The sequence below is a fragment of the Centrocercus urophasianus genome, unplaced genomic scaffold, assembly GCF_019232065.1.
Source record: "Centrocercus urophasianus isolate 14NV4802_14NV808 unplaced genomic scaffold, USGS_Curo_1.0 seq_11, whole genome shotgun sequence".
In the NCBI taxonomy this organism is placed as follows: domain Eukaryota; kingdom Metazoa; phylum Chordata; class Aves; order Galliformes; family Phasianidae; genus Centrocercus; species Centrocercus urophasianus.
The window spans coordinates 84,862,809-84,885,883 of NW_024884253.1; the positions used below are offsets into that span (position 1 = coordinate 84,862,809).

Here is a 23,075-nt window from a genome sequence, read left to right on the forward strand (position 1 = left end):
CATTAGGTATAAGAGGAGAAAACTAATTAAAAACTTTCTTGCAGCCAAACTTGTACCCTACGGTAGGACTGCAGACACCAGGAGAAGTTGTGGATGCTAATTTTGGACAACACCCATTCGTATTTGATATTGAAGACTATATGCGAGAATGGAGAACCAAAATTCAAGCACAGATTGACAGATTTCCAATAGGAGATCGGGAAGGAGAATGGCAAACAATGATTCAGAAGTAAGACTTTGAATATTGTTCACTTTAAAAAAAAAAAAAAAAAGTTAATCTGATGATTTCAGAGGTCTTTAGGATGCCATGCTGATGTCTTATTCAAAAACCTGTGAATATATATGTGAATTATATGTGAATACATGTGAATTAAGCACATGAATTAAGCAGATGCTTTTCGAGGGAGTTTTCTCTGTCATTACTTAAACAAGAATTTGTAATAAGTGTAAATCTTCTGATTTGACCTATCCAGTTTGGGTTGGTGTGTTTTGGAAAAATTGCCACAAGCACAATGGTCAGCTATAATACTTGAGCAACTGGAAATGTTCCTTAGCCTTTGGCATGCCAGTGTAGCTTGTGGCTCCTCTGTGTGTGAAGTGCAAAAATGGTGGCTTTGGCTTTGCATTAATTTCCTGGTGAAAATGCAAACTGAATCACTTCAGTCTGTGTCATGAGTAATAAAGAAGCTCGAGTCGCAGACTGTATTATGATTGGTCAAACTTTGGATCACAATTTAATTAAAAGTCATTGTAATGTACTTATTTTTGCTGGCTTACTACTGTGTTTGGAGATGATACTGAATCTTAACTGAATTACTTTAGTCTGACTTGGACAGAAGTTTCTGAACTTCAAGTAGAAGTCTTTGATTCGGTCACTATTTTTTTTCTAGAAACAGAAGTTTTACATTCAAGGAGTTCTCGGTTGCACATCTAGTTAATAAATGTTTCTGGGTTTTATTTTTGTTTATTTTTAGAATGGTGTCATCTTACTTAGTTCACCATGGATACTGTGCAACAGCAGAGGCATTCGCCAGGTCCACAGACCAGACTGTGCTAGAAGAATTAGCTTCCATTAAAAATAGACAAAGTAAGGCTGGAAAGCACATTACATCTTCTTTTTCTTTTCCCTTCTCCCTTAAATGGATACTGCATAGATCTTTCTCTTAAAGATTGTTGTAGAATATTCTTTCAGCACTGTTTCATAGTACAGTTCTTTACTTTCCTGTAAAGCTGTGCATATATGAACAGCTGGCTAAGATGAACTGCACTAATACTCCTGGAGCTTGTTTGATGTAGCAGGATGTGGTAAATTACCTGTTGTCCTTCTCTTGAATGGAAAATTGTGATGTGTCTTAAACAAACGTGTGTAATGTCTGTAAACTAGTGCTTGTGACTGACCCCTATCTCTCACAAACAGGAATATAAAGCTGTTGATAAAAATTTAAACTTTTCTCTCAGTGATAAAGGTTAGAGTTTAGAAAGTGCTTTGAGTTAAAGCAAATGTCAATTTTTTTTTCCAGTTTACAGTTAAGGGAGAGAGGAGAAGGGGAATTAATAGCTTCTCACTTGCTCTGGCTGTGCTGTTTGGCAGCCTGATGAAAACAGTGCCTTCCCCCATTCATTTTGATCCCTGCTGTATGAACACAAGCATTTGTGTGACTGCATGACACAGCACATGGGGAAACTGCTTTGGTGGAAGAATAGCTTGTCTGTTGGGTTGTTTTTCATTAGGATCAATTTCTCAGTTGGTGGTTAGAGCTGTGAGGCTGTTGGAGGCTTGTGCCAGGTTACAGCAGCAGAAGCATTAACTAAAGCTGCCAAGTCTGCTGTGGAAAGATTTAGTTATCTGTAACCTGGTTTTAAGCGTGTGTTGCAGGTGAGAGACACTAATTTTTTTGGCTGAAATGGAACCATTGGGAGTGTGGGAAGTAATTTGGACATTCTTGGGGGATGGTAGTTTGGTATGTGCTTGTATACAAGGGTATGAAACTGAGAAATATGATGTCTCCAATCTTAGTCTAGCTCTAAATGAGCAGTCCTTGTTCAGAACAGTTACACACTGACCATAAAAGTATTTACTTAGTACTTGTTTAGATAGCTGTAGGTAGAGTCTGACTCTTCACTCTGCCTATTGAACTTTTTAAGGAAGCATGATTTTTCTTTAAGCTTTTTTTCCTTTCTAATGAACAGCCCTGTTGATGAATGGTTGCAGTGTCTTGTAATAACTAATTTACGTGTATTAATCCATTAGCTGTCGTTTTAACTGTTGTTTTTGGTGAACAGAAATTCAGAAACTGATTTTGGCAGGATGAATGGAGAACCCATTGAAACAACGTAACAGCTGTATCCAAGTTTACTAGAAAAAAATCCTAATCTCTTATTTGTTTTTTGGTGAACAGGAATTCAGAAATTGGTTTTAGCAGGAAGAATGGGAGAAGCCATTGAAACAACACAACAGTTGTATCCAAGTTTACTAGAAAGAAATCCTAATCTCTTATTTGCATTAAAGTGAGTCTTCAAATTATACAGATGTGTGTTTATAGATGACACAATTACCTTCTGAGAAAAGACAATTAAAGTTTTCACAGAAACTTAAAGTTAAGCAGCATTTTTTAGAAAATGTGTAGTTTTTTTTCTCTATGCTATATTTATTTGCTACGTGTTAAACTAGGTTTTGTCATCAAGGTCTTGTTTTGCAGCATAGTTCACGTCTTGCTGTAGACTTGTCCTCTAGAACTAAGTTTCTGTACTTTTAAAAATGAATTTTAATCGGATTCAGTGTCAAGTAAAACTTAAAATGTAACTGATAGTGTCACATACAAGAAGGTTAAGAGTCTGGTGGCATGAGTTGGTCTGTTCCTCCAAATGGCTGACTGACATTAAACACCTCTTTAAGATGAGCTGTTGCACTCCTTGTCACTGAACTGCAAACCTCTCTGGACAGTGAAAATTCACTAATCCCCAAGAGTCCTCGTAGCTTCGTGGGCATGCAATATTCACCTTCATTCTGGCATTTCTACTTGCCAGCTGTGCTGAACCTCCAAAATTGCTTATCATGTCACGACATTAGAATGTGGGGAAAAATCTGCTTCTTATATAAAAACAAAGCACTGGAATTTTTACACTCAGTTAATTTACTTGAAATGTTTGAAGTCTGTCGCACTCGAGTGCTGAACAGAATTCGTGTGATAGTACTGCAGACTTATCACAGAATGTGATTTGATGAAAGGCCTCACTCTAACATCAACTGTATGTTACCTTTTTCTCAATCTGTCTTGCTAAATTTTGCCTGCTCCATTAAGATTACCTAAGCCTAAAACATTAAGCAGTAGCTCTAAGCTTCATCAAAATCCATAGTAAAATCTCCTTACTTAAAATTGACAAAGAGTAACCACCTCTAAAAGGAAGGTTTGTATGTGAGTTTGCTTACTAAACTGTTTTCCGGTGTAAATGTTTCATGTTAAAGAAGTTATCATTTAATCCTTACTGTTCCAGGCAGTCAAAGTGTGTTTGTATTATCTTTGAGAGAAATAACAGGCATGACAACAGAATTATGTATCCTTCTGAAGAAATACGCTTGCCCCTGCCAATAAAACAAAACAAAAGATACATCTTAGTGCTCTAAACTTTGAGGACTTATTGCCAGAGTTTATCCTCAAAGATAACGTTCCTGTTCTTCTCCCTCATAAACTTCATAGTTTCCTATTTTGGCCGAATACTTTGTTTGCTGATGATTGGATTAGTGACATCCAGCATTTTGTTGAGTCAGACTGTTTTAAAGTGCATTTAACACTAAAATCACTGATATCATTGGTAAATTGAAGTATCTGAATTGTTTTACGAGCTTAACTTCTTTGTCTTTTGTTTAGGGTGCGCCAGTTCATAGAGATGGTGAATGGTACAGACAGCGAAGTGCGGTGTTTGGGAGGCCACAGTCCAAAATCTCAGGATAGTTACCCTGTTAGCCCACGGTCTTTTAGTAGCCCTAGCATGAGCCCCAGCCATGGAATGAATATTCACAATTTGGCAACAGGCAAAGGGAGCAGCACACACTTTTCTGGTAAGTTGATGTGGAGGATATAGCAAATCTGTAAAGCTTTCTTCTATGGCTTTGAGTACTGGGAGAAGTCACGAGCATTGAACCTGTGGATAGACTGTTTTTGTTGGGGCTGAGGCTTTTTGCACTGAAGTAGAGATTGAACAGTCAAAGTCTGTTATTCCCAGTCACTACAGGAACTGTATTTATGAAATAAAATCTTAAGAAATCATTGCTTCTGTGAGGTATGGAGTTTTGACATTAAATTTCTGTTGTCATTTTGATGCTAATCCATGGTTTAGGCAAGGTGCCTGAAATCCAGTAGGTGGTCTGTGTTGTTCATGGAATAGTAGGAAATATTAGGAGCTGGCTGGCCAAGCTAGGTTAAACAAACAAACAAACTGCTGGCAGCCACATTGCAGTCTGCACAGCTGAGACTGTTCTGAAAACACCTGTAGTGGTGGCAAAGCTTCAGTGGGAGATGAAGATGGTCAGGGCTGCCCCATGCCAATGAAGAGATCCCTGCACAGGGATGGGACATGTTAAAATGGCACTTGAGCATGCCATCTCTGAAGCCAGTTCTGCTTTGGTAGCGTGTGAAGGCTGTCAATTTTCAGTTCTGTTTCTTCCTTAAATCTGAACTGGCCCCGTGGCATCCAGGATACCAGCTGCTGCTTCAGGCGTTTTAGTCTTGTTATGCTCAGAGCTGCTGTTGTTTCCTCGGGTTCTCGTGGTGTATTGTAGAAAGCACCTCTAACTTGCTTATTTTGAAAGCAGAGGCACTACTTAATGAGCAGGCAGGTAAAATGGTGTTGCGAACACTGAGATTTGGGATTTGCTGAATAGCAGAAAGTGGCAGTGGGGTGGGGGGAGGAGGTGATTGGGGTTTTTTGTTTTTATTTTTTTAAATAATGAATCCTTCCTATGACCTGTTTCTGTGTTAGATGATATTTGGGAGCTCCTACATTTGTGCTTGATAGGACTGCCAATTACATGTTTGCTTCCAATGGCAGTTTATTGATTATGTTTTAGAGGGGTCAGAAGAAGTTTTAGCCAGATGTCATAATTTCACAGCATGGTATAATTTTATTTAGCAAAGCACAGTATTAGCAATTAAAATAATTATATAGGAAAGCAGCAGGGTTGTGTTTATGTAGCAGCATGGAAAACATTTCAATACTGAATTTTACTGTGTGTTTCTGAAGATAATTATGTGATAAAAGAATTAGAATGATACACGTCTGTTTTCATTCTTAATTATTATAGTGGCCTAAACGTTCTTGCTTCTTTCAGAAATGTTTATAAATGATTGTGTTGATTCAGTTTTATGTCTTACTCATGTCTATGTGCAACTGAAAAGATCTTCCCATCTGTGTGCTAGTATTTCTTAATGTTTTCATTTCTGCAGTGTAGAAACCTTAATGGTACAAATACTTGAAGCCTGGAAGCTGCCTTTTTAGGATTATTTGTTTGACAAATGTAGTATTTTGTGACTGGGAGCAATAAGCTATTTTTGTTTCACTTGTAAATTGGTATCTACAAAGTTCTTTGTAATTAATTACAACTATAAAAACTTTCTTTCAGGGTTTGAAAGTAGTTGCAGTAATGGAGTAATATCAAATAAAGGGCATCAATCTTACTGTCACAGTAAGCATACAGCCACCAGCTTGAATGTACCAGAGCTTAACAACATAAATGTATCAAGATCTCAGCAGGTTAACAGCTATTCCAGGTGAGTGAACTTGGATACTTCCAATATAAATTAACACTTGTGCTGTCTACATTGTTTTTATTACAGAGAAGAGTTCTCAGTGGAATTCTTTTTTCTTTCAAGAACAGTTACAGGATTTATTGGAGGGCATTGGAGGGAAGGGAGAAAAAACTGCTTCTGTTTGTGATTGCTCGAGTCTGCTCTGGTTTTAACTTCTCCAGCTCAAGAGTCTGGTTGTTTTTTTCCTGTTCAGTTAAAGAAATGCAATGAAGAAAAATAAATTATCTTGCTGACAGCTATTTATGGTCAATTTAGAAATTGTTTAGGGAAGATTACATAGCTCGCTTGTAATTTTAATTTATACCACTGACATTAGTTTAAGAGCTCTTGTTTGGAAGGTAGTAGCTAAATACACCCTACTCCTAAGAATGTTCCCCTGTATTGATCGAATGGGATAGGAAATGGTGTAGGCAATAAAAAGTTGTCTGCATACTTTCACTTTGTGCATTATCTACTGGCCGAACACAATTGAGGTACATCTGGAACATGGATACTCTTCCATTGCACACATAACAGGAATTGTTTGCCTACCTTCCATTGCTGTCACCTGTAGAAAGAGCGAAAACGATGCATGAATCTGGGCATAAATACTGAGCTTTGTAGACTAACACAAATGCAGCATAACTTGATTCAGTTTGAAATCCATAAGTACTTTGTTGCGTTGTCCAAAATGCATTCCCCAAAGCATCAACTGAGATACTCAGATGTATGTGACAACAAAAACATAGCACTGTTAGATTGCGATGACAGTAGCAGAAAGTAAGAGTAACAATTTTCCCAGTTTGCATTTGTGTCAGCAATCACCCTGCAGAACAACTTGGCAGAGTTCAGTGTTGAAATTTCTCACAGGACGAAGACAGTTCCTTTATTGTAGAGTTGCCCAGCTAAGGAGATCTTTCGATCATCTTCGGAGGAAGCTGAATGTGTTTTGGTTCTATTGGCAGCAAGCTTTTAAAGCTCTAAATCTTTTTGGTCCTGTGAAAGGTTTTAGATTGTGACAAAATAGTTATACCCTATTCTATTCCAAAGCTTGTACTATCAGGAAAGGTCAGTCTCCAGAGCCACCATGGCAACCATGGCACCTAAAAATGTCTTTGTGACTGCTGTGAGCAAAACGTGTTGCAGAGTTGAATTTACCTCTGACTCTTTCAGTGTCTTGGTGTTCTTGGTAATTGCTCTGGGCTTTTCTTCCTTTTCCCTGAAATTCCACTGAGAGTAAATGGGAGATTGAGGCTTTTTTGTGAATATAATTTACCTAAATGTCAGGCCTATTTTGAGAGTGTTGTATTTACTTAGCTGTGCTTTGAAAAAGAAGGGGACGGGGGGAAGCAGAACTAAGATGTTTCTTCAGTGCATATTCTCTGCCTCTTTCTATGTTCAGATACATAAGCAAGGTAAGGTCGTCTTGCTGTCCCTTCAGAAAGTGTTACAATACTGACACCTGAATACTGGTGGACACATCTTGTGTTTTCAATCTGAAAGTGGTGTTTTCCTGAATGCTAATGCTGGGAGAGCCTTAGTATTTCCTGCTGCTGCTCTGGTATTTCTGGTTGCTATGGAAAAAACCTGTGGTCCACCTTGGTAATACATAAAAGCAGTATTTCCTCAGGCAGGATGAGCATCTGTGAGGTGTTGTGCTGAAACTGCAGAGGGCTTAACCCAAAGCATTTAAGTATGAATAAAACTTGTGTTTCTTACTCTCATTTCAGCAATGATGTAGACATGGAAACAGATCACTACTCCAATGGGGTTGCTGAGACTTCATCCAATGGCTTCCTAAATGGTAGTTCTAAACATGATCACGAAATGGAAGAATGTGACACAGAAATGGGTCTGCAGTGATATTTCTTACATTTTTATTAAGTGATGGCAACAAGGTTATGTTTTTACTTGCAATGCTTCCCAACTTGAAAATTAAGGATATTAGCTGAAACCTTAATTTCTGTTGTTGTTGTTGTTCTGCTATGATGTGTACATCTCATAACTGTAGCCAGTCTGTTGGCAGTGTGGGAGCAGGGGGAAGGGGTGACTTGTGGATAGGCCAACTAGTATTGGTTTCTAAGGAAATACTCTTGAGAAGATGTTCTTTAGCCTGCTTTATATTGTCATGCCTGTTGTTGTTGCTGGCAAATGTAACATTTAAGTGCCCTCTGACAGCACAGCTTAAAAAGATGCCATTTACTCTGGCAGTTATGGCACACACTGTCCCTGTCCAGTAGTGCAGAAAGCACACAGGCTACAGTCTGGCTGTGGTTATTACTGCCATTTGCATCTTGAGAAACAGAAGAGACCAGCCCAGCCACTTGTGCTCTTGCAGAACTGTATTCTCAAGCAATCAATTTACACAGATACCAATTAATACGTGATCCACGTGAAGTATGAAGCTCAGGACATCACTGGTAAACTTCTGAAATGCAGTATTGCTAACAGATACCTACAAAAGCTCCACGGTTCCAAGGGCAAGTGCAGTTGCTGACCATGCAGCTTTGCTGGTGGATACTGCATAACTGTTCAAAAGCAAATAGAAATCGTGCAGTTTGAGAAGTTTGCTGCAGCTTTTTGAAGCATTTACATATTCTCTTTAGTGCTGTGTGTGACATACAAAATAGGCAGATCTTACCAGAGCTGACACTCTTCTGAGGAAAAAAGTGTACTGTTGATTTTATTTTTAAAACAGTGTTTGAAATTGTGGTGGAAGATATATCACTACATAGCAATGCTGAGATGGGAAGGATGAATGGCTTTGTGATCTGTACATCAAGATCTGGTTTAAAAACTTGATGAAGTATAGCAAGGAAAGGATGAATTCTTTAGCTGGAATGTGTGGCTGTAAATTTAAGAAAGGCAACGCTTTCACAGAAGCTAAAGGGTGTTTTGCTACTAAAAAAATTGCATTAGTACGTGCTTAAAACTAAGTAGTGTTTTGGAATACTGTACAAAATAGCAAAGAAGGCAGTTGTAGCATTCCACTTGATGACAAAATAAGCCTGAAAGCCAGTATGTTCTGCAAGGACTGTGTACATTCATAACAGTAGCATTAAAGCCATTGGAGGATTTCTGGGAAGTTTTGGTTCTGTTGTGCAGTGCTTGTGTGTTTTTCACTCCGATTTAGTGGTTCAGGATCTGGCATATCTTTCTGAGTGCAGTGCTGAAGAGTTAATAAGATAGCTAGAAATGCATGGTTGTTTTTTTGTTTTTTTTTTAATTGGTGTTCTTATAAAATTTTAGGGTACAACTCAGTTGGTAATCTAGGAAGTTAAAATAAACCACTGCAACATTAAGAGCACAGGCAGGCAGCCTTTGCAGCTGGCTGAATCCCCTTAAGTTAACGTTAAGGACCTGTTTAACAGCAGCATAGGCGTGCACTGTGCTGGGATTTGTGGCCCTCCATGCTTCCCTCCTGAGAAGGCAGATGATTAAAGTGAAATCAGTGCATTCCCCAGATCCATAGGTTTTAATTTTCGCTCTGGTGGTGGTGATGATGACGATATCGTTTTTGCAGAAGTAGATTCAAGTCAGTTAAGGCGTCAACTGTGTGGTGGGAGCCAAGCAGCTATTGAAAGAATGATCCATTTTGGAAGAGAATTGCAAGCGATGAGTGAACAACTAAGAAGAGAATGTGGCAAAAACACAGCAAATAAGAAAATGCTCAAGGTATGCTTTGTCTTGGAATTGCTGCTAAGGTGGACAACTGCATTGCCCACTTCTCACAGCATGCTGCATAACAACGTTTTGCTTAAACTTCTGTGATTTCACTGTGGTTTCTTTTGGTCTGAGTGTATTCCAGTCAACTGTGGTGTGGTACCATCTCCTGTCTTGTTCAAGTAGCACATTCATGGAGAAAACAACTTCATATTGTAAAACAGTTAAAAGCAGAGATGAATTTAGTGTGTCCCCTTATCTCACTTCTAACCATGCTTGGACACTGGAATCATAGGTACTATTTCTAGCAAGAATTGGTAGAGGCCAGAAACATGCTCTGTGTGCAGGCAGTTGGCTGTGTTTTGAGACTGCTCCGAGTCACGAGTCAAAATGTGTTAAGAAAAGGTGCAGGTTTTCACTGGTGTAATGCAGCTGTGATGTAATAATCTTCCTGCAGGATGCGTTCAGTTTACTTGCGTATTCAGATCCGTGGAGCAGCCCTGTTGGAAATCAGCTTGACCCAATTCAGAGAGAACCTGTGTGCTCTGTACTCAATAGTGCAATACTAGGTAAGGCTTGGTGGGTTCTGCACTTTCAGGGAAGCAGGGTAGCACACCGCTGCTCACTGTACGCTGTTTGCTGGGTCTAGCTTTGAGGTGGCTGAGTGATGAACAAAGCTTACTGCTATTGAATGCCCTGTGAGCAGAAGGGAGTTTTGGGGGTGTGTAGATGCACTGCTTACTCGTTTTTATTAGTTCAAAGCAAAAGTGGCTTGCTCAGTAATAGAGCTCTGCAGAGAATTTTAAAGTGTGCCTGTGTTGTTCCTGCTCTGTTTTGCCATGAGAGTAAGCTTTGGAAGGAAGTATGTGGATTTTGAGTTTTCTAGTACAAGAAAACAGTGAAACCAAGTGAGATGTTTTAACTGCTGCTGTTAATCTTCCAGAGACTCACAATCTGCCAAAGCAACCACCGCTTGCCCTGGCAATGGGACAAGCATCACAGTGTCTGGGATTGATGGCTCGATCGGGAATTGGATCCTGTGCTTTTGCCACAGTGGAAGACTACCTACACTAGCTATGCATTTGAAGATCTGTGAAATGGTGTGGTGTATTCACTATGGAAAGTAGACCAGCTCTGCTGACTGGAATTTGGAATTTTAATTATGTACTAAGGACAAGTCTGTCGCTTTATGTTGCTTCCTAGTTTACAGCATGATGCAAACGATTTCTAACTTAGTGTTAGAGAATTTCCATCTTTAAACCTCTTAGACAACTAAGAGTGGAAAATATCACCGATAATGTCAGACATCCAAATTGACAAATACAAATCCTCTCAACGATTGTCTAAAACAAACCAAAAATCCTGCTGCCTTGTGGTGGGACAGAAGAGCAGAAACGTGGACGTATCAGCACGTGGGTGATGTATGTGTCAAGCAGGATGACTTGCCAACGGCCACCCCCATTGTTACATAGTTCAATCAATGTAATTTGCAAAATGCATATACACCTGATGGTTTGGATATAGTGTTGATGGGAAGAAATGATATTTTTTAATGTGTACTGTAAAACTTGAATTACTCAGGAGCTGAGTGAATATGTTTGTTGCTACTTACAATCCCAACCTGTTGATCTTAGTAGTTTTTGTTTTAACATGGTCTTTTCAACTTTGTTTCCTTGTTTAACTACAGACAGCTTCTGTTGTGTAGACTCACCAGTTTAACTGTTGTATTATAACAGTATTACATGTCAACACAGTGTGGTTATGACCTATTTATATAAAAACCAAATATTTAGTCAATTTACAGTCTTAATTTAATCTTTGTACACCTTGCATTTTTAAAAGTGCTTAAATAGTACTATATTGCAATAAAATGTAGTGATACCATAATTAACCAGTCATTAAAAACTTACTTCTACATACGTGGTAGCATGGGCTTGTATGCTACATTTTCTTTGTTCTAGTTTTATCCTAGAACGGTGCTTCACTGCTGGACCCTACGATACCAACTCCCTTGTCAGAGCTGCTGAAAATTAAAGGGTGTGTTCTTACCATGAGCTAGCACTGCTAAGTCAAGGCAGCAAGTTGAACACTCCCTGAAGGTAGGGGGAAAAGAAAGAATAAATTACATTCCTCGAAAGTAATCAAGCCTGGCTAGAAGCGGCCCTGCTGTGTGAAGTGATGTAAGGACTCTAATACTAGCCTACAGCCTCTCCCAAGTGATGTGGGTACTGAAAAGGCAGGAATAATAGATGGTTTTAGGAAGCACAGCATCCACAAGAGTAAGTATGAAATCATTCATCTTTATTCTTTGCAGTTGAGCTGCCTCATGGAATAAAGTCCAGCTCTGTGAGATGAGCCCCTTCAGAGCCCCTGGAGGATATGCCATCATGACTGTGACCAGCAGTGTGTCAGCTTCCCTAACAACTTCTGCCAGGGGAGGTAAGAATGCAGAGGGCAACCAGGACTGCTTTGTGAAACTGTCCATTGCCTGAAGCTGAAAGAGAGGAGTAATGATGGAGAAGGGGGTGGAGGGTATATGGCACCTGTTCACCTGTTACGTGTAAGTGAGGAGAAATTAACTCTCAGTACATGTCCACTGATTGCATCTTCTGAAAAAGCTGTCTTCAAAGTGTACTTGTCACCTTTCTTGCCACCCAGTATTTTGTGAACTTTGTTGCTCTTTGCTTTTTTTCTAGCCCTTAAACAAAACAAAACAAAACAAAACCAGTAAGCCTATAAGCACGTTCTTAGCTCAGCTGTGTGACTAGCAGCAATTCATTCCATTACTGCAGCATTTCAAGCTTGGGCAGAAGCACAAAAGGGAAAGCTGATAACTTCCTCTTAGTCATGTTTCATAGAGAACAGAAGGCTTCCACTGGCACATGCTGGTGCCACTGGCCAGCCTCCTGCAGGATGGGGTGCAGTAGTGCTTTCACTTTTAAAGCACAAGTGGAAAAAGCAAATTGATATCTAATCTTTCTTGACCATAGAATCAAGCTAGTTTGGAAGGGGGCAAGGTTTCCATCCACGAGCTCAGGCTGCCCAGGATCCCATCCAACCTGGCCTTGAACATGTCCAGAGATGGGCAGCCACAGGTTTGAGCAGCCTGTGCCAGTGCCTCACCACAGCGAGCAAATAATTATTTAGTCTAAACTTCATCTTTTCTTAGTTTAAAGCCATTCTCCCTTGTCCTATCACTACAATGGGATACCAGACCTATGATCCACACAGAATCATTCTGTGGCTGAGCGGCAGCGTAGGGCTAGAACTGATGTTAAGTCTGTTTTTGTTCATTTTTTAACATCACTTTTTAACAGAGCAAAGGTACAACTTCCCTCTGCTTTAAGATCTTACAAAGATCAGAAGTGACTTTGGCAGCTCAGGCCATAAGCCTTATAATGTTTAGTTTAGGCAGTGAACACAGCTCTGGACCAAGATACTGTTTGTAACTGTATAAAAAATGAGCTAACAAGTCATTCCATATTCTCCCGAGCAAGTATTCACTATGCACCCTGCTCTGCTCCCTTGCTACATGTTCTTCCCCTGAGTAAAATACAAACTAAAGCCCTGTAACATACAAAAAAGCATTAAAAATGAAAAAAGAACCCTAAAATTAAACACTAATTTAGGCATATAAGCATGGAGTAGCGGCAACTGCATTTTTTTTCCTCTTTTACTTACCCCAAGATTTGTCCACAAACTGAACTGCAGCTTTTTTAACTGAGTCTTTCTTGTTTGCAATGGAAAAAAATTCATTTGCTGTAATGAGATGAATATTAATTATGAAGATTAATACAGACAAATCCAGATGCAGATCTAAGGAAAACTGCCTACCACTTGTGCGGTTGGTGCCGGGGCCGTAGAGCTGACTGTGTATGAAGTCTTTTGCTGTTTGTTGGTGGAGGCCTGTTAAGTTCTCATCTTTCAAGTGCACAGCAATATAGTTTCCTTTTGACCTAGTTAGAAATGCAAATCCATGGCAAAGGTACAGAACACAACACAGTGTGTGCTTGTTAATATTTTGATACTTGAGCTGTCAGTACTGGTTTGATGATCAGCAAAGAGCTGAAGCAGCTTGCTTCAGCAAGCTTATAGTGGGAGTCATAAACTCTTAGATGAGACTAGTGCTACTTTCCCATACAAAATCATTGTGATGAGGGCAGAAGCACAGTGAAGAAGACTTAAGTCACACACACTTGTTTCAATTAGAGCAAGAGCAGGGCTAGCATCAAGTGAAAAACAGATCCTGGAGATCCAGCTGCAGGCTGCCTCCCTCAACCTCAGGCTGGAGGAAACAGCGCTGCAGCACTGAACTGATGCCCCACATCTGCTCCTGCTGTACCTGGTGCCTCCTGCTTTGCCTTTCTTGACCTGTCCTGGGATGCGGTCTTCACTCTGTTTTGCAGACCCCCCTTCAGGGTGTTTATCTAAGGAAAATTCAACAGAAGAAAAATATCCCAAAAACACAATCTAGAACTGTAAGAGGAACAGAAATGAAGCAACACAAGCTGTGAACGAGCATCCATCTTTAAGTCCAAAAGGCACTTTCCAGCTGCTCTGATTGGTAAAAACTAGCAGTGCTGCTCTCCAGGGAGGGCTGTTGAAGAGGAGAGCTTAAGTCTCAGGGGAGCCCTCCAAAAAGTAACAGTGTTTTGCTGTTCCTTGCCATCAGTCCCAAATCGATGGGATTCAACACAGGACAAAAAAATGAGTGCAATAGAACAGCCGTGCACTGCTGGAAATGGGGGGGTACCGTCCCACCTGTATTCTCTGCTAACTGAGCTATGGAAATGGAGCCTTCCGAGTACCTGGTGCAGCCGCGGGGCTCGGCTCTTCTGCTCTGCGAGGGAAGGGAAAAGCACGTTGCAGCCACAGCCCGGCTTTGCACAGCCAAGGGCCCCCAAAAAGCCACCGGTGGCCCCCTGCCTTCCATCCTTACCGAGCAAGCGGCGCGGCGGCCAGCTCCTGCAGCAGGGCCTCGGGCAGCAGCTTCCTTCTCTACGGAGAAACGGCGGTGAGGGCGCGGGGCCCGGCCTCTGCCGGGCTCGCGGAGGGCTGCGGGGCGACTGCGGTACCTTCTGCTCCGTGAACAGCTCCTGCCGCCGCCGCCGCTTCTCCTTCAGCAGCTCCCGGTGCCTGCGGGGGGGGAGGAGGAAGGGGGCGGGAGCCGTCGTGAGCGCAGCGCCGGGTGAGAGGGGGAGCGGAAAGGGGAGAGGGGACGCCGTACCTCCGAGCCGCCTCCCCCACCAGCTTCCTCTCGGCCTCGGCCTCCGCTCTCGCCGTGCCGAACGACAGCTCCTCGGGAGCCTCGTCATCCTCGGACGAGAGCGGCGCGGCGGCCGGGCCCGCGGGGACCGCCGCCTCTTCCTGCCGCCGCACCATGGCCACGCTCCTCAACCGGCCTCAGCGCGACCCGGAAGCGCTCCGCTAACTTCTGGAACCCGCCCGCCAACTTCCGGAAACGCTCCGCCGACTTCCGGCCTCGCCCCCTAATCGCCCAGCTGTTCGCGACCACCGCCCCCGGCCCTGGCAGTCAGACGCGGACACGGGAGCGGCCGGCTGCAGGCTTTATTGGCGCGATCAAGGCCCGCCGCCTCGCCCCGCTTCAGGCGATGATCTCGGACTCGTGCCGGGCCAGCGCAGGCGGCAGCGTGGTCCCGCAGGGGCCCTGGAAGTGGAACCTGGAAGGAGAGACCGTGTGAAGGGCGGGGAGAAGAAGGGGAAGAAATGGTGGGGGAGGTTCGCTTTTCTCTAGGCAGCGCAACCGCTCAGAACAGGACGGTGAAGATGGAGGGGTCAGACTGCGGAGCGGCCTTACCTGAACCTGTCTGTAGCAGGAGTGGCTTCCATGTTGAATTCCGCCACCGGCACTCCTCTGGAGGACACCTGGGGGGCGAACATGGCAGCAGGGTACACCACGGAGGAGGTTCCCACCTGCAAAGCCAGCAGCATAGGGTAAAGCAGGTAAAGACCTGACAGAAAGGAAAATACATCCAGAGCTGTGTTTTGTGTCGCTGTGGAGGGAGGTGGCATGCATCAGAATTTTGTCTGCTGCAATCTAAAGAAGCCTGTTTGCATTTCTGGGATTTTTGTTTTGTTTTTGTTTACATTTTTGTGGTTATAAACGACAAAATACAGGAAAAGAAGACAAAACATCCAATTGTATCAGTCAGTGATGCAGAACATACATGGCAAGTAAATAAATAACCCCACAGAAGCAGCTCGTGACGATGCCGACCTGCCATCCCACAAAGCAACACAAACGTCCTCACCACCAAGCAGAGGTCGCATAGTTCGAGTTCCTTCTCCACCTCTGTGAGAACATCTGGATCCAGGGCTTCACCAAACCACACAACGTGGGGACGAAGAAGGCCGTAACAGCCATCTTCCTCGCACCTATTGAGAAATTGCAGAGGGACAACGTTGTATTTCTGACATGAACACCTCCACCTGCACAGTGGCACAGCAGCTCTCATTTAGGATTGGACACGGCTTCCTTCTTTCTTTCACTGCTCACATTCACAGCGCTCCTCCTGCTCTCCTGAGCACAGGTTGTTGAGCAGTCATTCAATTCAGAATCTTAACTGCTGTGTCTTAATTCCTGAAACGCATCCAAGAACTTGATATGTGCTATGATTTTCACTGACTTCAACAGACACAGTCTAGCAGGTTTTTAAGAAGAAAGTGGCCTGGGCAGAAGCATCACAGCAGCCCCCCAGCAGCCTCGTTTCCTTAGGAACAAGATAAAAAAAAGCAGTAGCTCCTTGCACCTGCAGCTAGCCAAGCTAAAGCTTTAGCCACTACAAAAAGCACCCTGGCTTATTTAGAGCCTGCAGGAAACTTCTCCATGGCTGCACACCAGCACTGTATCACATGCTGACCACCAGTAGAAAAGCAGAGCAGTAGAAAAGTAACAGCTTACTGTGCAGTAGTTTCGTAGTGCAATTCTACTGCTCACTACCAAATCCACAAACTGTAGCATGTTTTGAGTTTGATGCTCAAGTACACAAACATGCAGTTCCTTTAGCACTGTGATAAACTTGTACACACTCCTACTGTCTGGTGCCTCCCAAGCACTAAGTTTAGATATGAACTCTGTTCCCAGGTGTTCTACTCCCATTGAATGTGTATGTGTCCTTCCAAAACTACAGGAACAGTCATGAAAGAATTGAGATAGATGAAATGCTAAAAAGCTAGCAGCAAAAAAAAAGAAGTGGATACGTACTGAGGAAGTTCTTCAACTGGAATTGTGGCATCTTCTGTTTCCGGATCTGGAGCCCTGAATTTACAAAATTGAAATACATATTCAAACATACAGATGAAGTGCATTTTACAGATGGCCAAAAACTTTGTATTTTCTCCAGTCAAGAATCTTTGCAACTTCAGTCAACTCTACTAAAGCCCCCCCCCTTAGCACACACAGGGCAGGCAGGCTTCTATACAGTATTATCCCAGAGCTAAGCAACAGCAATTAGCTTGTCAAAGTCCAACAAAGACACAATGAGTATTTACGAAGCTATCTAAAGATCTGGGATTAAAACTTTTAAGTGTAAGCACATGCCTGTCCTCCCCTTTTTTTTTCTTCCTTCAACAATGCAAGGAAAAAAAAAGAAAGATAACTAGAATGAGGCCAAAGGGCTCTTCTGCAACTTGAAAAGAAATCCTGAAAACTGATTTTCCTGCATTTCAAGACTTGTAATGAGAGTCTCACTGATGAGTTGAAGCACAAGAGCAACGTGGTGCTCATGAGATTCAGAACAGGAGAACCCAAGACCTGAATATTATGAAAGAAAAATGAAGTGCTTGGCTAGAACTGCTCTGTGCTCCTGTAACAGCTCCTTTCCTACTGAAGAGCAGACTGAGCAGAACATATTGGGAGTTTGCAAGGAGATGGATTTACCCTTTCCCAGCCAACGCCGGGCAGATCGGACTCTTGTAATTCGCAGTCACATTTCCACAGTTGGTGCATCGAGTTTTAAATAAGCTTCCTGAAAAGCAGAAAGAGGAAACGTTATGGATCAAGTAATTGCTCTAGGGCACGACTGTACAAGCAAATGGTTATGTTTATAAAGACAGCTTTTATTTGACTTGTGGGTTGACAGCTACATGAACACAAATTGGGTATTGAAACCTGCCATCATTACAGTTGAGATGTTATTTACAGAGTGCATCCACATGCTTGTTTAGCAACCAAACACAGCCAGGGTCAGAGTAAAGCACAGCACAAGCAGAGCCAGAAGCACCTTTACCTAAACGGCAACAGAGAACGGCAGCAGCTGTGCCTCTGAGCTATGCTTTACGACCTTCTACCTTATGACATAATTAATACACAGCCTCATAGCAGTTATTTCAGAGGAAAAGTCACTAAAAGTATTAGCAAATGAGATCATTGCTGCTTGTGGTTAGCCCTGCTTTGTTTTATGCAAGCTCCCCGACCCCAAGACGCACATCTCTGCACTTCCACAGAGCTAATACCATGCGCTGTGGAGACGCCCAACAGTTCAAATTGTTTAGATTTTGTGAAGAATGGAACTATACCCACGGCTTTATCACTGCATCCACAACTGCTAAACAACTTGTGTCAAGATCACAAATTAGTGGCCCCTGTGTAGCGCTCCTCTGGCACCTTGTTGGAGAGCAGGAGGGAATGCCATGAACTATAGGGAATGGGAGAGAAGTGCCACAGAGCACGGAAGAGAAGTGGAAGCATCACGTGTTTCTAGATCCTCTTTCCTCCTGTACTGAGGGGCTGCCGTGGGTGGGGCCACGAAGGAAAGGCCAGGACATGACAAATGGAAAGCATCAGGCTGGAAAGACCTCTCTTGCCCATATGCCTTTTGTTTGTGGTAATAGCAGTGTGATGCTGTCACACTGCTGAAACCCTGAATTCCACGCATTCAAGTGGCAAAACTGAGCAGGTGGGAATGGAGAACCAACTCCTATGCGCTGTCCACTACGTGCTGTCCAGATGACAAATAAAAGGAGGCTATGAAGTGTCCAAAACATCTTCCAAAAGGGAACAGGGTGACACTGTAAATAACCTCCTGTGAGTGATTATCGCTTTTAAGACAAGTTTCATTTGTTCTGCCTATCGTCCTGCTCTCTCCTCTCCCCAGTTTTGCTGTCCAGCAGCAGACAGGGAAGCAGATCCTTACCATGAATCTCCAGGAGGTGCTTTGTGCCCGCCTTCCTGTGCAGTTCATCGATATTCTGGGTGATGACCACCACGCTCCTGCCTTGCTTTCTCAGTCGCTTTTCACACTCAGCAATGGCGATGTGTGCAGCGTTGGGATGTTTGCTCAGCATGACCTCGCGGCGGTAATGATAGAATTCCCACACGCGAGAAGGGTTGCGTGCAAACGCCCCGGGAGTGGCCAACTCCTGAAAGAGATGCAACGCTTCATTCTGCTGATGGAAGTGCAGGAGAATCCCTTTTTCAGGTGAGGGCCAACAGCACACTGCCAGTCTGACAACAGGATAACCAGAAGTAGATTATTACAGCCAGATGCAGCTGACAGGAACACAGCTCAGTAGCCCATCTCTTATGAGGATGACAACTCAAAATAGCTTGTGGAATGAAGAGATAGCTTGTAACCAGTAGAAGTTCAGTGCAGTACAAAGGAAGATGAGATGTTTCAATGCACGCAATTTTTACCATTCAGGACTCATTTACAGAGCAGCCATAAAACTCAGCAGTGGGTGGATTTTCCCTTCGCTAGCAATTTCTTATGTGACTTAGTTTAACTGTAATGCTAACCAAATTACAGTCCCTGTCAAAACCAAAGCCTAACGTCACCTTTATACACCATCCTCAAGAACAACAAAAACAAAGAGAGCAGACAGGGCTGCGGTGTTTGGGTAAGAGTTACAGATGGTGACCTTGAAATGTGCAGTACCAGAGTCTCGAGGCACCTGCACTACAGTATTTTATTGCTCGCTACTGCACCACTGTACCTCAGAAATCAGGATTAAAAGAAAACCAGGTTCTATCTTTGCAACAGTCCTTTATTATTTTTGTAACATTATCCTAAGAGTTTAAACCAGGAAAGGCCTCGGGAGATACAAACACAGTGAGGGTGTCCAAAGAGGAGCGAGCAGTTGGGTGACCAGGCAGCAGAGCGGCACAGCAGAAAGACAGAGCTGTCTGCATACACATCAGCTTTCTGAAGGAGCTGATCAACCCAACAACAGAAAACTCTCACACACACATCCCTGGCTGACAGAAGAGCACAGCAGTGCCATGGTACATACCTGTGCTTGCCACTTTCTCCAAAAACCTCCGGCCCCTCTGAAGGTAGGAACGCCGCTCTCGGCGCTCACACCGGCTCCGGTAATGATGGCGATATGCTTTGCTTTGGCAAACACTTCTCGGAAATCAGCCATGTCTGAGTGTGGGACGAAAAGATGAGCACTTTCATGATGAAAGGTGAACTGCTCAAACAGTTGCATTTTTACATAAGATTCCATACTATGCTGCAGTAGGCAGAAAGGGCATTTGCATGCACCCAAAATTGACTGCCACATACACCCACCATGACTTTAATTTGTTTTAATTTTAATTTAATTTAAACAAATACTTTTTTTTTTTTTTCCCCTCCTGTTTCTGTACGTTGGAATTTGAAGGGCAGTTCTTGGAGACTTTCAAAAATAACGTATGAGCAAACCCAGTAGGACAACACATATTCAACTATGGGTACATGCAATATTTTAAAGACAAGATGCCTTAAACTAAAACCGTAGTTAGATGCCACCACGATAGCAATGCCACCACCATTCAGGAATAGGTTGCTTCCTACCTGTAAGAATCAAAATGAGATTATAAAGGAACCTCTTTACCTCAGATATTAATTTTAAAGCAACATATTTTAGAATCACAGAATGGCAGAGGTAAGAAGGGACCTCTAGAGAACATCAGGTCTAAGGCTCCTCAAAGCAGGGGAAAACTCAAGGGCGCCCAATCTTGCGTCCAGGCAGTTTTTGGAGATCTCCAAAGAGGAGATCCCACAGCCCCTGGGCAGCAAGTGCCAGTACCCCATCACTTGCACAGCACAGAATTGCTGCTTGGTGTTGAGGGGAAATCTGCTGTGCTCCAGTTTGTGCTCACTGACTCATCGTGGTGCTGGGCACCTCTGAAAAAAGAGCAGCTGTGATTTATCACTCCAAACCAGAGGCATATATACACTAATAAGAAACCCTTGAGCCTCCTCTCCTGCAGGCTGCACAGCCCCAAGCCCTCTCAGCCCCTCCTTATACATCAATCACTCCCAGCTCCTTATCACTTCTGTGACCAGACCCACCCCAGCAGGTCCTGTGGTGGGGAGCCCGAAGCTGAACCCAAGTCCCCAGGTGTGCATCACCAGCGCTGGGCAGAGGGAAGGACCACAACCGCCTCCCTCCGCCTGCTGGAAGCGCTCTGCCTGGTGCAGCCCAGGGGGCCGTTGGCCCTCTTCAGCAGGAGGGCCCATCCCTGGCTCCTGGTTACCCAGCTGTCCACCAGAAGAATGCTCAGGGCTTTTCCTGCAGAGCTGCTTTGCGGCAGGTCGGCCCCAGTGTGCCCTGGTGCCAGGGGTTATTTCAAGTTAAGGCACATCTTCAGGCTTAAAAATAAATATACGCATGTATGTCTGCTAGACTAAATAAGGGTTCATCTTACTTAATATGCAGCTCCCAAACTACCACAAATGCTTGAGGTCCCCCATAATTCTTGCACAAACAAATCAGGATGAGTGTTATTGCTCCTCAGAAGCATGAAGAGGAAATGCAGCTAACTAGCTGCGTAAATTATCTGCATAATCTGCATAAATTGTAAGTACTAAAACCACGTCGGCAGGCAACCACAGCGACAGCAGCTACTTTCGGAACCACACAGTGAAGAGGCACAGCAGATACGTTTTAACAGCTAAGAGACAAGTCAGCGTCACGCTCGCTCTTCCAATCGTTTTGAATAACACTGGGGATTGCGCCCATTCCACGAACTACTCTGAGTTTCCAACCCAGCTTAACCACCGCCCGGCAGACTAAAGCGAACAAACGCGTATCTCACTCGAACTGGGCCGAGCCATTTCCCAGCAGAAGCTGAGTTTCTTGGAAGCAGCTTTGGGGGCACCGTGCACCTGGGCGAGCAGCCTCCGGGCGGCACGCCGAGCGAGACTCATCAGCGGCGCTTCGACGCCTCGTCCTGAGGAGACACACGGGAAACGAGCGGATCGCCGAGCGAACGGAACTCACCGCTCGCAGCTCCCCGACGGAGCTCATTTCAGCCGGGAGCGGCCCCGAGCCGCCGGGCCGGGCTGCAGCCGCCGGAAGGAACCGCGAGCGGAAAGCAGCGCGGCGCTCTCGCCAGCTGGGCCCGGCCCCGCTCCCGCTCCCGGCCCTGCCGCGTACCCACCTGAGGGCAGGCGGTGCGCGGGCCGCTCTTCCGCAGCTCCGAGCCCTGCCGTGCGGCGCCGCACGTCCCCGGCCCGCCTTCAGCCCCGCCTCCCCTGCGCGGCTGTTCCTTTGCAGCGGCAGGGGGCGGCGCGGCTCCTGGCTGAACGCCGCTGCGCTGCTCGGCTTCACTGTGTGGCGGAGCAGCCGGCTGCCGCTGCAGGGCCGGCAGGACGGGGCGCTGCCTCAGCGCGGGGCACCTCGTCCGCGAGTGAAGCCCCCGCACTTAGTTTTACTCGGACATAGAATCGTAGAATGGCCTGGGTTGAAATGTTCATCCAGTTCCAACCCCCTGCCGTGTGCAGGGTCACCAACCAGCAGACCAGGCTGCCCAGAGCCACATCCAGCCTGGCCTCGAATGGCTCCAGGGATGGGGCATCCACAGCCTCCTTGGGCAACCTGTTCCAGTGCCTCACCACCCTGTGTGAAAAACTTCCTCCTGATATCTAACCTAAACCTCCCATCTCAGTTTAAAACCCCTTGTCCTATCACTATCCAACCCACGCAACATCCATGCACAAACAGCACTCTGATCGCTCACAGCTCCCACAGTTTTATGAGGAAAGCTGTTCATAGCTTGTTTTCTGTAGAAAAAGCTCTCACTGCTTTCACACGGCCTCACCCTCCTCCCTGCCCTTCCTCAGCAACTTTAAACCCCTTCTTGCTCAGTTTGAGATTTCACACTTTTAAAATATTTCAGTTTTTCTTTTCCATGGGAGTTCTGTAACAGATGAAGAGTTTCCTTTTGTAGGGGAGTATTGGAAAGGCTGAGGAGCACTGAGCCCAGGCTCCCTGTGCTTCTGCCTGCAGGAGCACACCAGGTGTGCCAGTTCCACCAGGGCTATGGCTGAATCTCCATAAAGGGTTTTGGAAAAAAAAACAACAGCTAACACACAGAGAACACAAGGCAAGGGCCATTGGACCAATTTAGCACGGTAGCCATCCTGCTAATTTAAGCGATATCATTCCAGTAGGTGAGCTCCTGCACAATGCATGCCAGCAGCTCAGACCAGAAGCAGCCACTCATTAGTCAGCATTACAGTTGGGGCTGGTTTGCTTTTTAATATCAGTCTCATCGTGGGTCATAGATCCTGCTTCTTGGGCTGTTTCTTTTAAATGCTGGTTAAGACAATATTTAGGAAAGAGGAATGCCAGCTTGCAACTGAACAGTCACCACGGCTCTTTCCACTGGTTAAAAAG

General features: G+C 44.2%; 3 protein-coding genes across 4 annotated transcripts in view; 1 reads left to right on the forward strand and 2 right to left on the reverse strand.

Moving 5' to 3' along the window:
- The window catches only part of RANBP9 (RAN binding protein 9), a 37,111-nt gene extending 25,775 nt beyond the window's left edge, over positions 1–11,336 (forward strand). The window contains 9 exon segments of the mRNA XM_042833526.1: positions 45–229; positions 975–1,087; positions 2,400–2,508; positions 3,870–4,060; positions 5,621–5,768; positions 7,517–7,638; positions 9,310–9,461; positions 9,907–10,018; positions 10,393–11,336. Coding sequence (XP_042689460.1) covers positions 45–229; positions 975–1,087; positions 2,400–2,508; positions 3,870–4,060; positions 5,621–5,768; positions 7,517–7,638; positions 9,310–9,461; positions 9,907–10,018; positions 10,393–10,523 — 1,263 coding nt within the window. The 3' untranslated portion in view covers positions 10,524–11,336.
- Positions 11,337–11,729: 393 nt separating this feature from the next.
- Positions 11,730–14,848, reverse strand: NOL7 (nucleolar protein 7). Its single transcript, XM_042833553.1, has 9 exons — positions 14,677–14,848; positions 14,525–14,585; positions 14,389–14,447; positions 14,258–14,289; positions 13,792–13,876; positions 13,284–13,405; positions 13,131–13,208; positions 12,039–12,147; positions 11,730–11,943 (listed from the first exon to the last, which is right to left on the reverse strand). Exons 1-8 carry the CDS (start codon positions 14,829–14,831, stop codon positions 12,074–12,076), a joined length of 666 nt encoding a protein of 221 aa, XP_042689487.1. The 5' UTR covers positions 14,832–14,848; the 3' UTR covers positions 11,730–11,943; positions 12,039–12,073.
- Positions 14,849–15,020: 172 nt separating this feature from the next.
- Positions 15,021–21,741, reverse strand: SIRT5 (sirtuin 5). Of its 2 annotated transcripts, none has more exons than XM_042833548.1 (8): positions 21,678–21,741; positions 19,701–19,834; positions 18,605–18,830; positions 17,350–17,437; positions 16,675–16,728; positions 15,722–15,845; positions 15,268–15,383; positions 15,021–15,130 (listed from the first exon to the last, which is right to left on the reverse strand). In XM_042833548.1, exons 2-8 carry the CDS (start codon positions 19,830–19,832, stop codon positions 15,055–15,057), a joined length of 816 nt encoding a protein of 271 aa, XP_042689482.1. In that variant the 5' UTR covers positions 19,833–19,834; positions 21,678–21,741; the 3' UTR covers positions 15,021–15,054. The 2 variants fall into 2 exon arrangements, with proteins under 2 accessions (XP_042689482.1, XP_042689472.1); XM_042833538.1 differs by lacking the exon at positions 21,678–21,741 and adding an exon at positions 21,493–21,642.
- Between the last annotated feature and the right edge of the window lie 1,334 nt (positions 21,742–23,075).

What these genes read in the sequence shown, in the direction of transcription:
- NOL7 (XM_042833553.1), bottom strand. Translation starts at nt 14,831, where the DNA reads ATGGTGCGGCGGCAGGAAGAGGCGGCGGTCCCCGCGGGCCCGGCCGCC. An exon ending in GCCGCCGCGCCGCTTGCTCG is followed by an intron (nt 14,290 to 14,388) that starts GTAAGGATGGAA and finishes CTTCCCTCGCAG; the next exon opens with AGCAGAAGAGCCGAGCCCCG. An exon ending in GGCAAAGCAGGAGGCACCAG is followed by an intron (nt 13,406 to 13,791) that starts GTACAGCAGGAG and finishes ATTTCTAACTAG; the next exon opens with GTCAAAAGGAAACTATATTG.
- SIRT5 (XM_042833538.1), bottom strand. Translation starts at nt 21,604, where the DNA reads ATGAGTCTCGCTCGGCGTGCCGCCCGGAGGCTGCTCGCCCAGGTGCAC. An exon ending in GCACCTCCTGGAGATTCATG is followed by an intron (nt 17,438 to 18,604) that starts GTAAGGATCTGC and finishes TCTGCTTTTCAG; the next exon opens with GAAGCTTATTTAAAACTCGA. An exon ending in TATGCGACCTCTGCTTGGTG is followed by an intron (nt 15,384 to 15,721) that starts GTGAGGACGTTT and finishes CTGGCTTTGCAG; the next exon opens with GTGGGAACCTCCTCCGTGGT.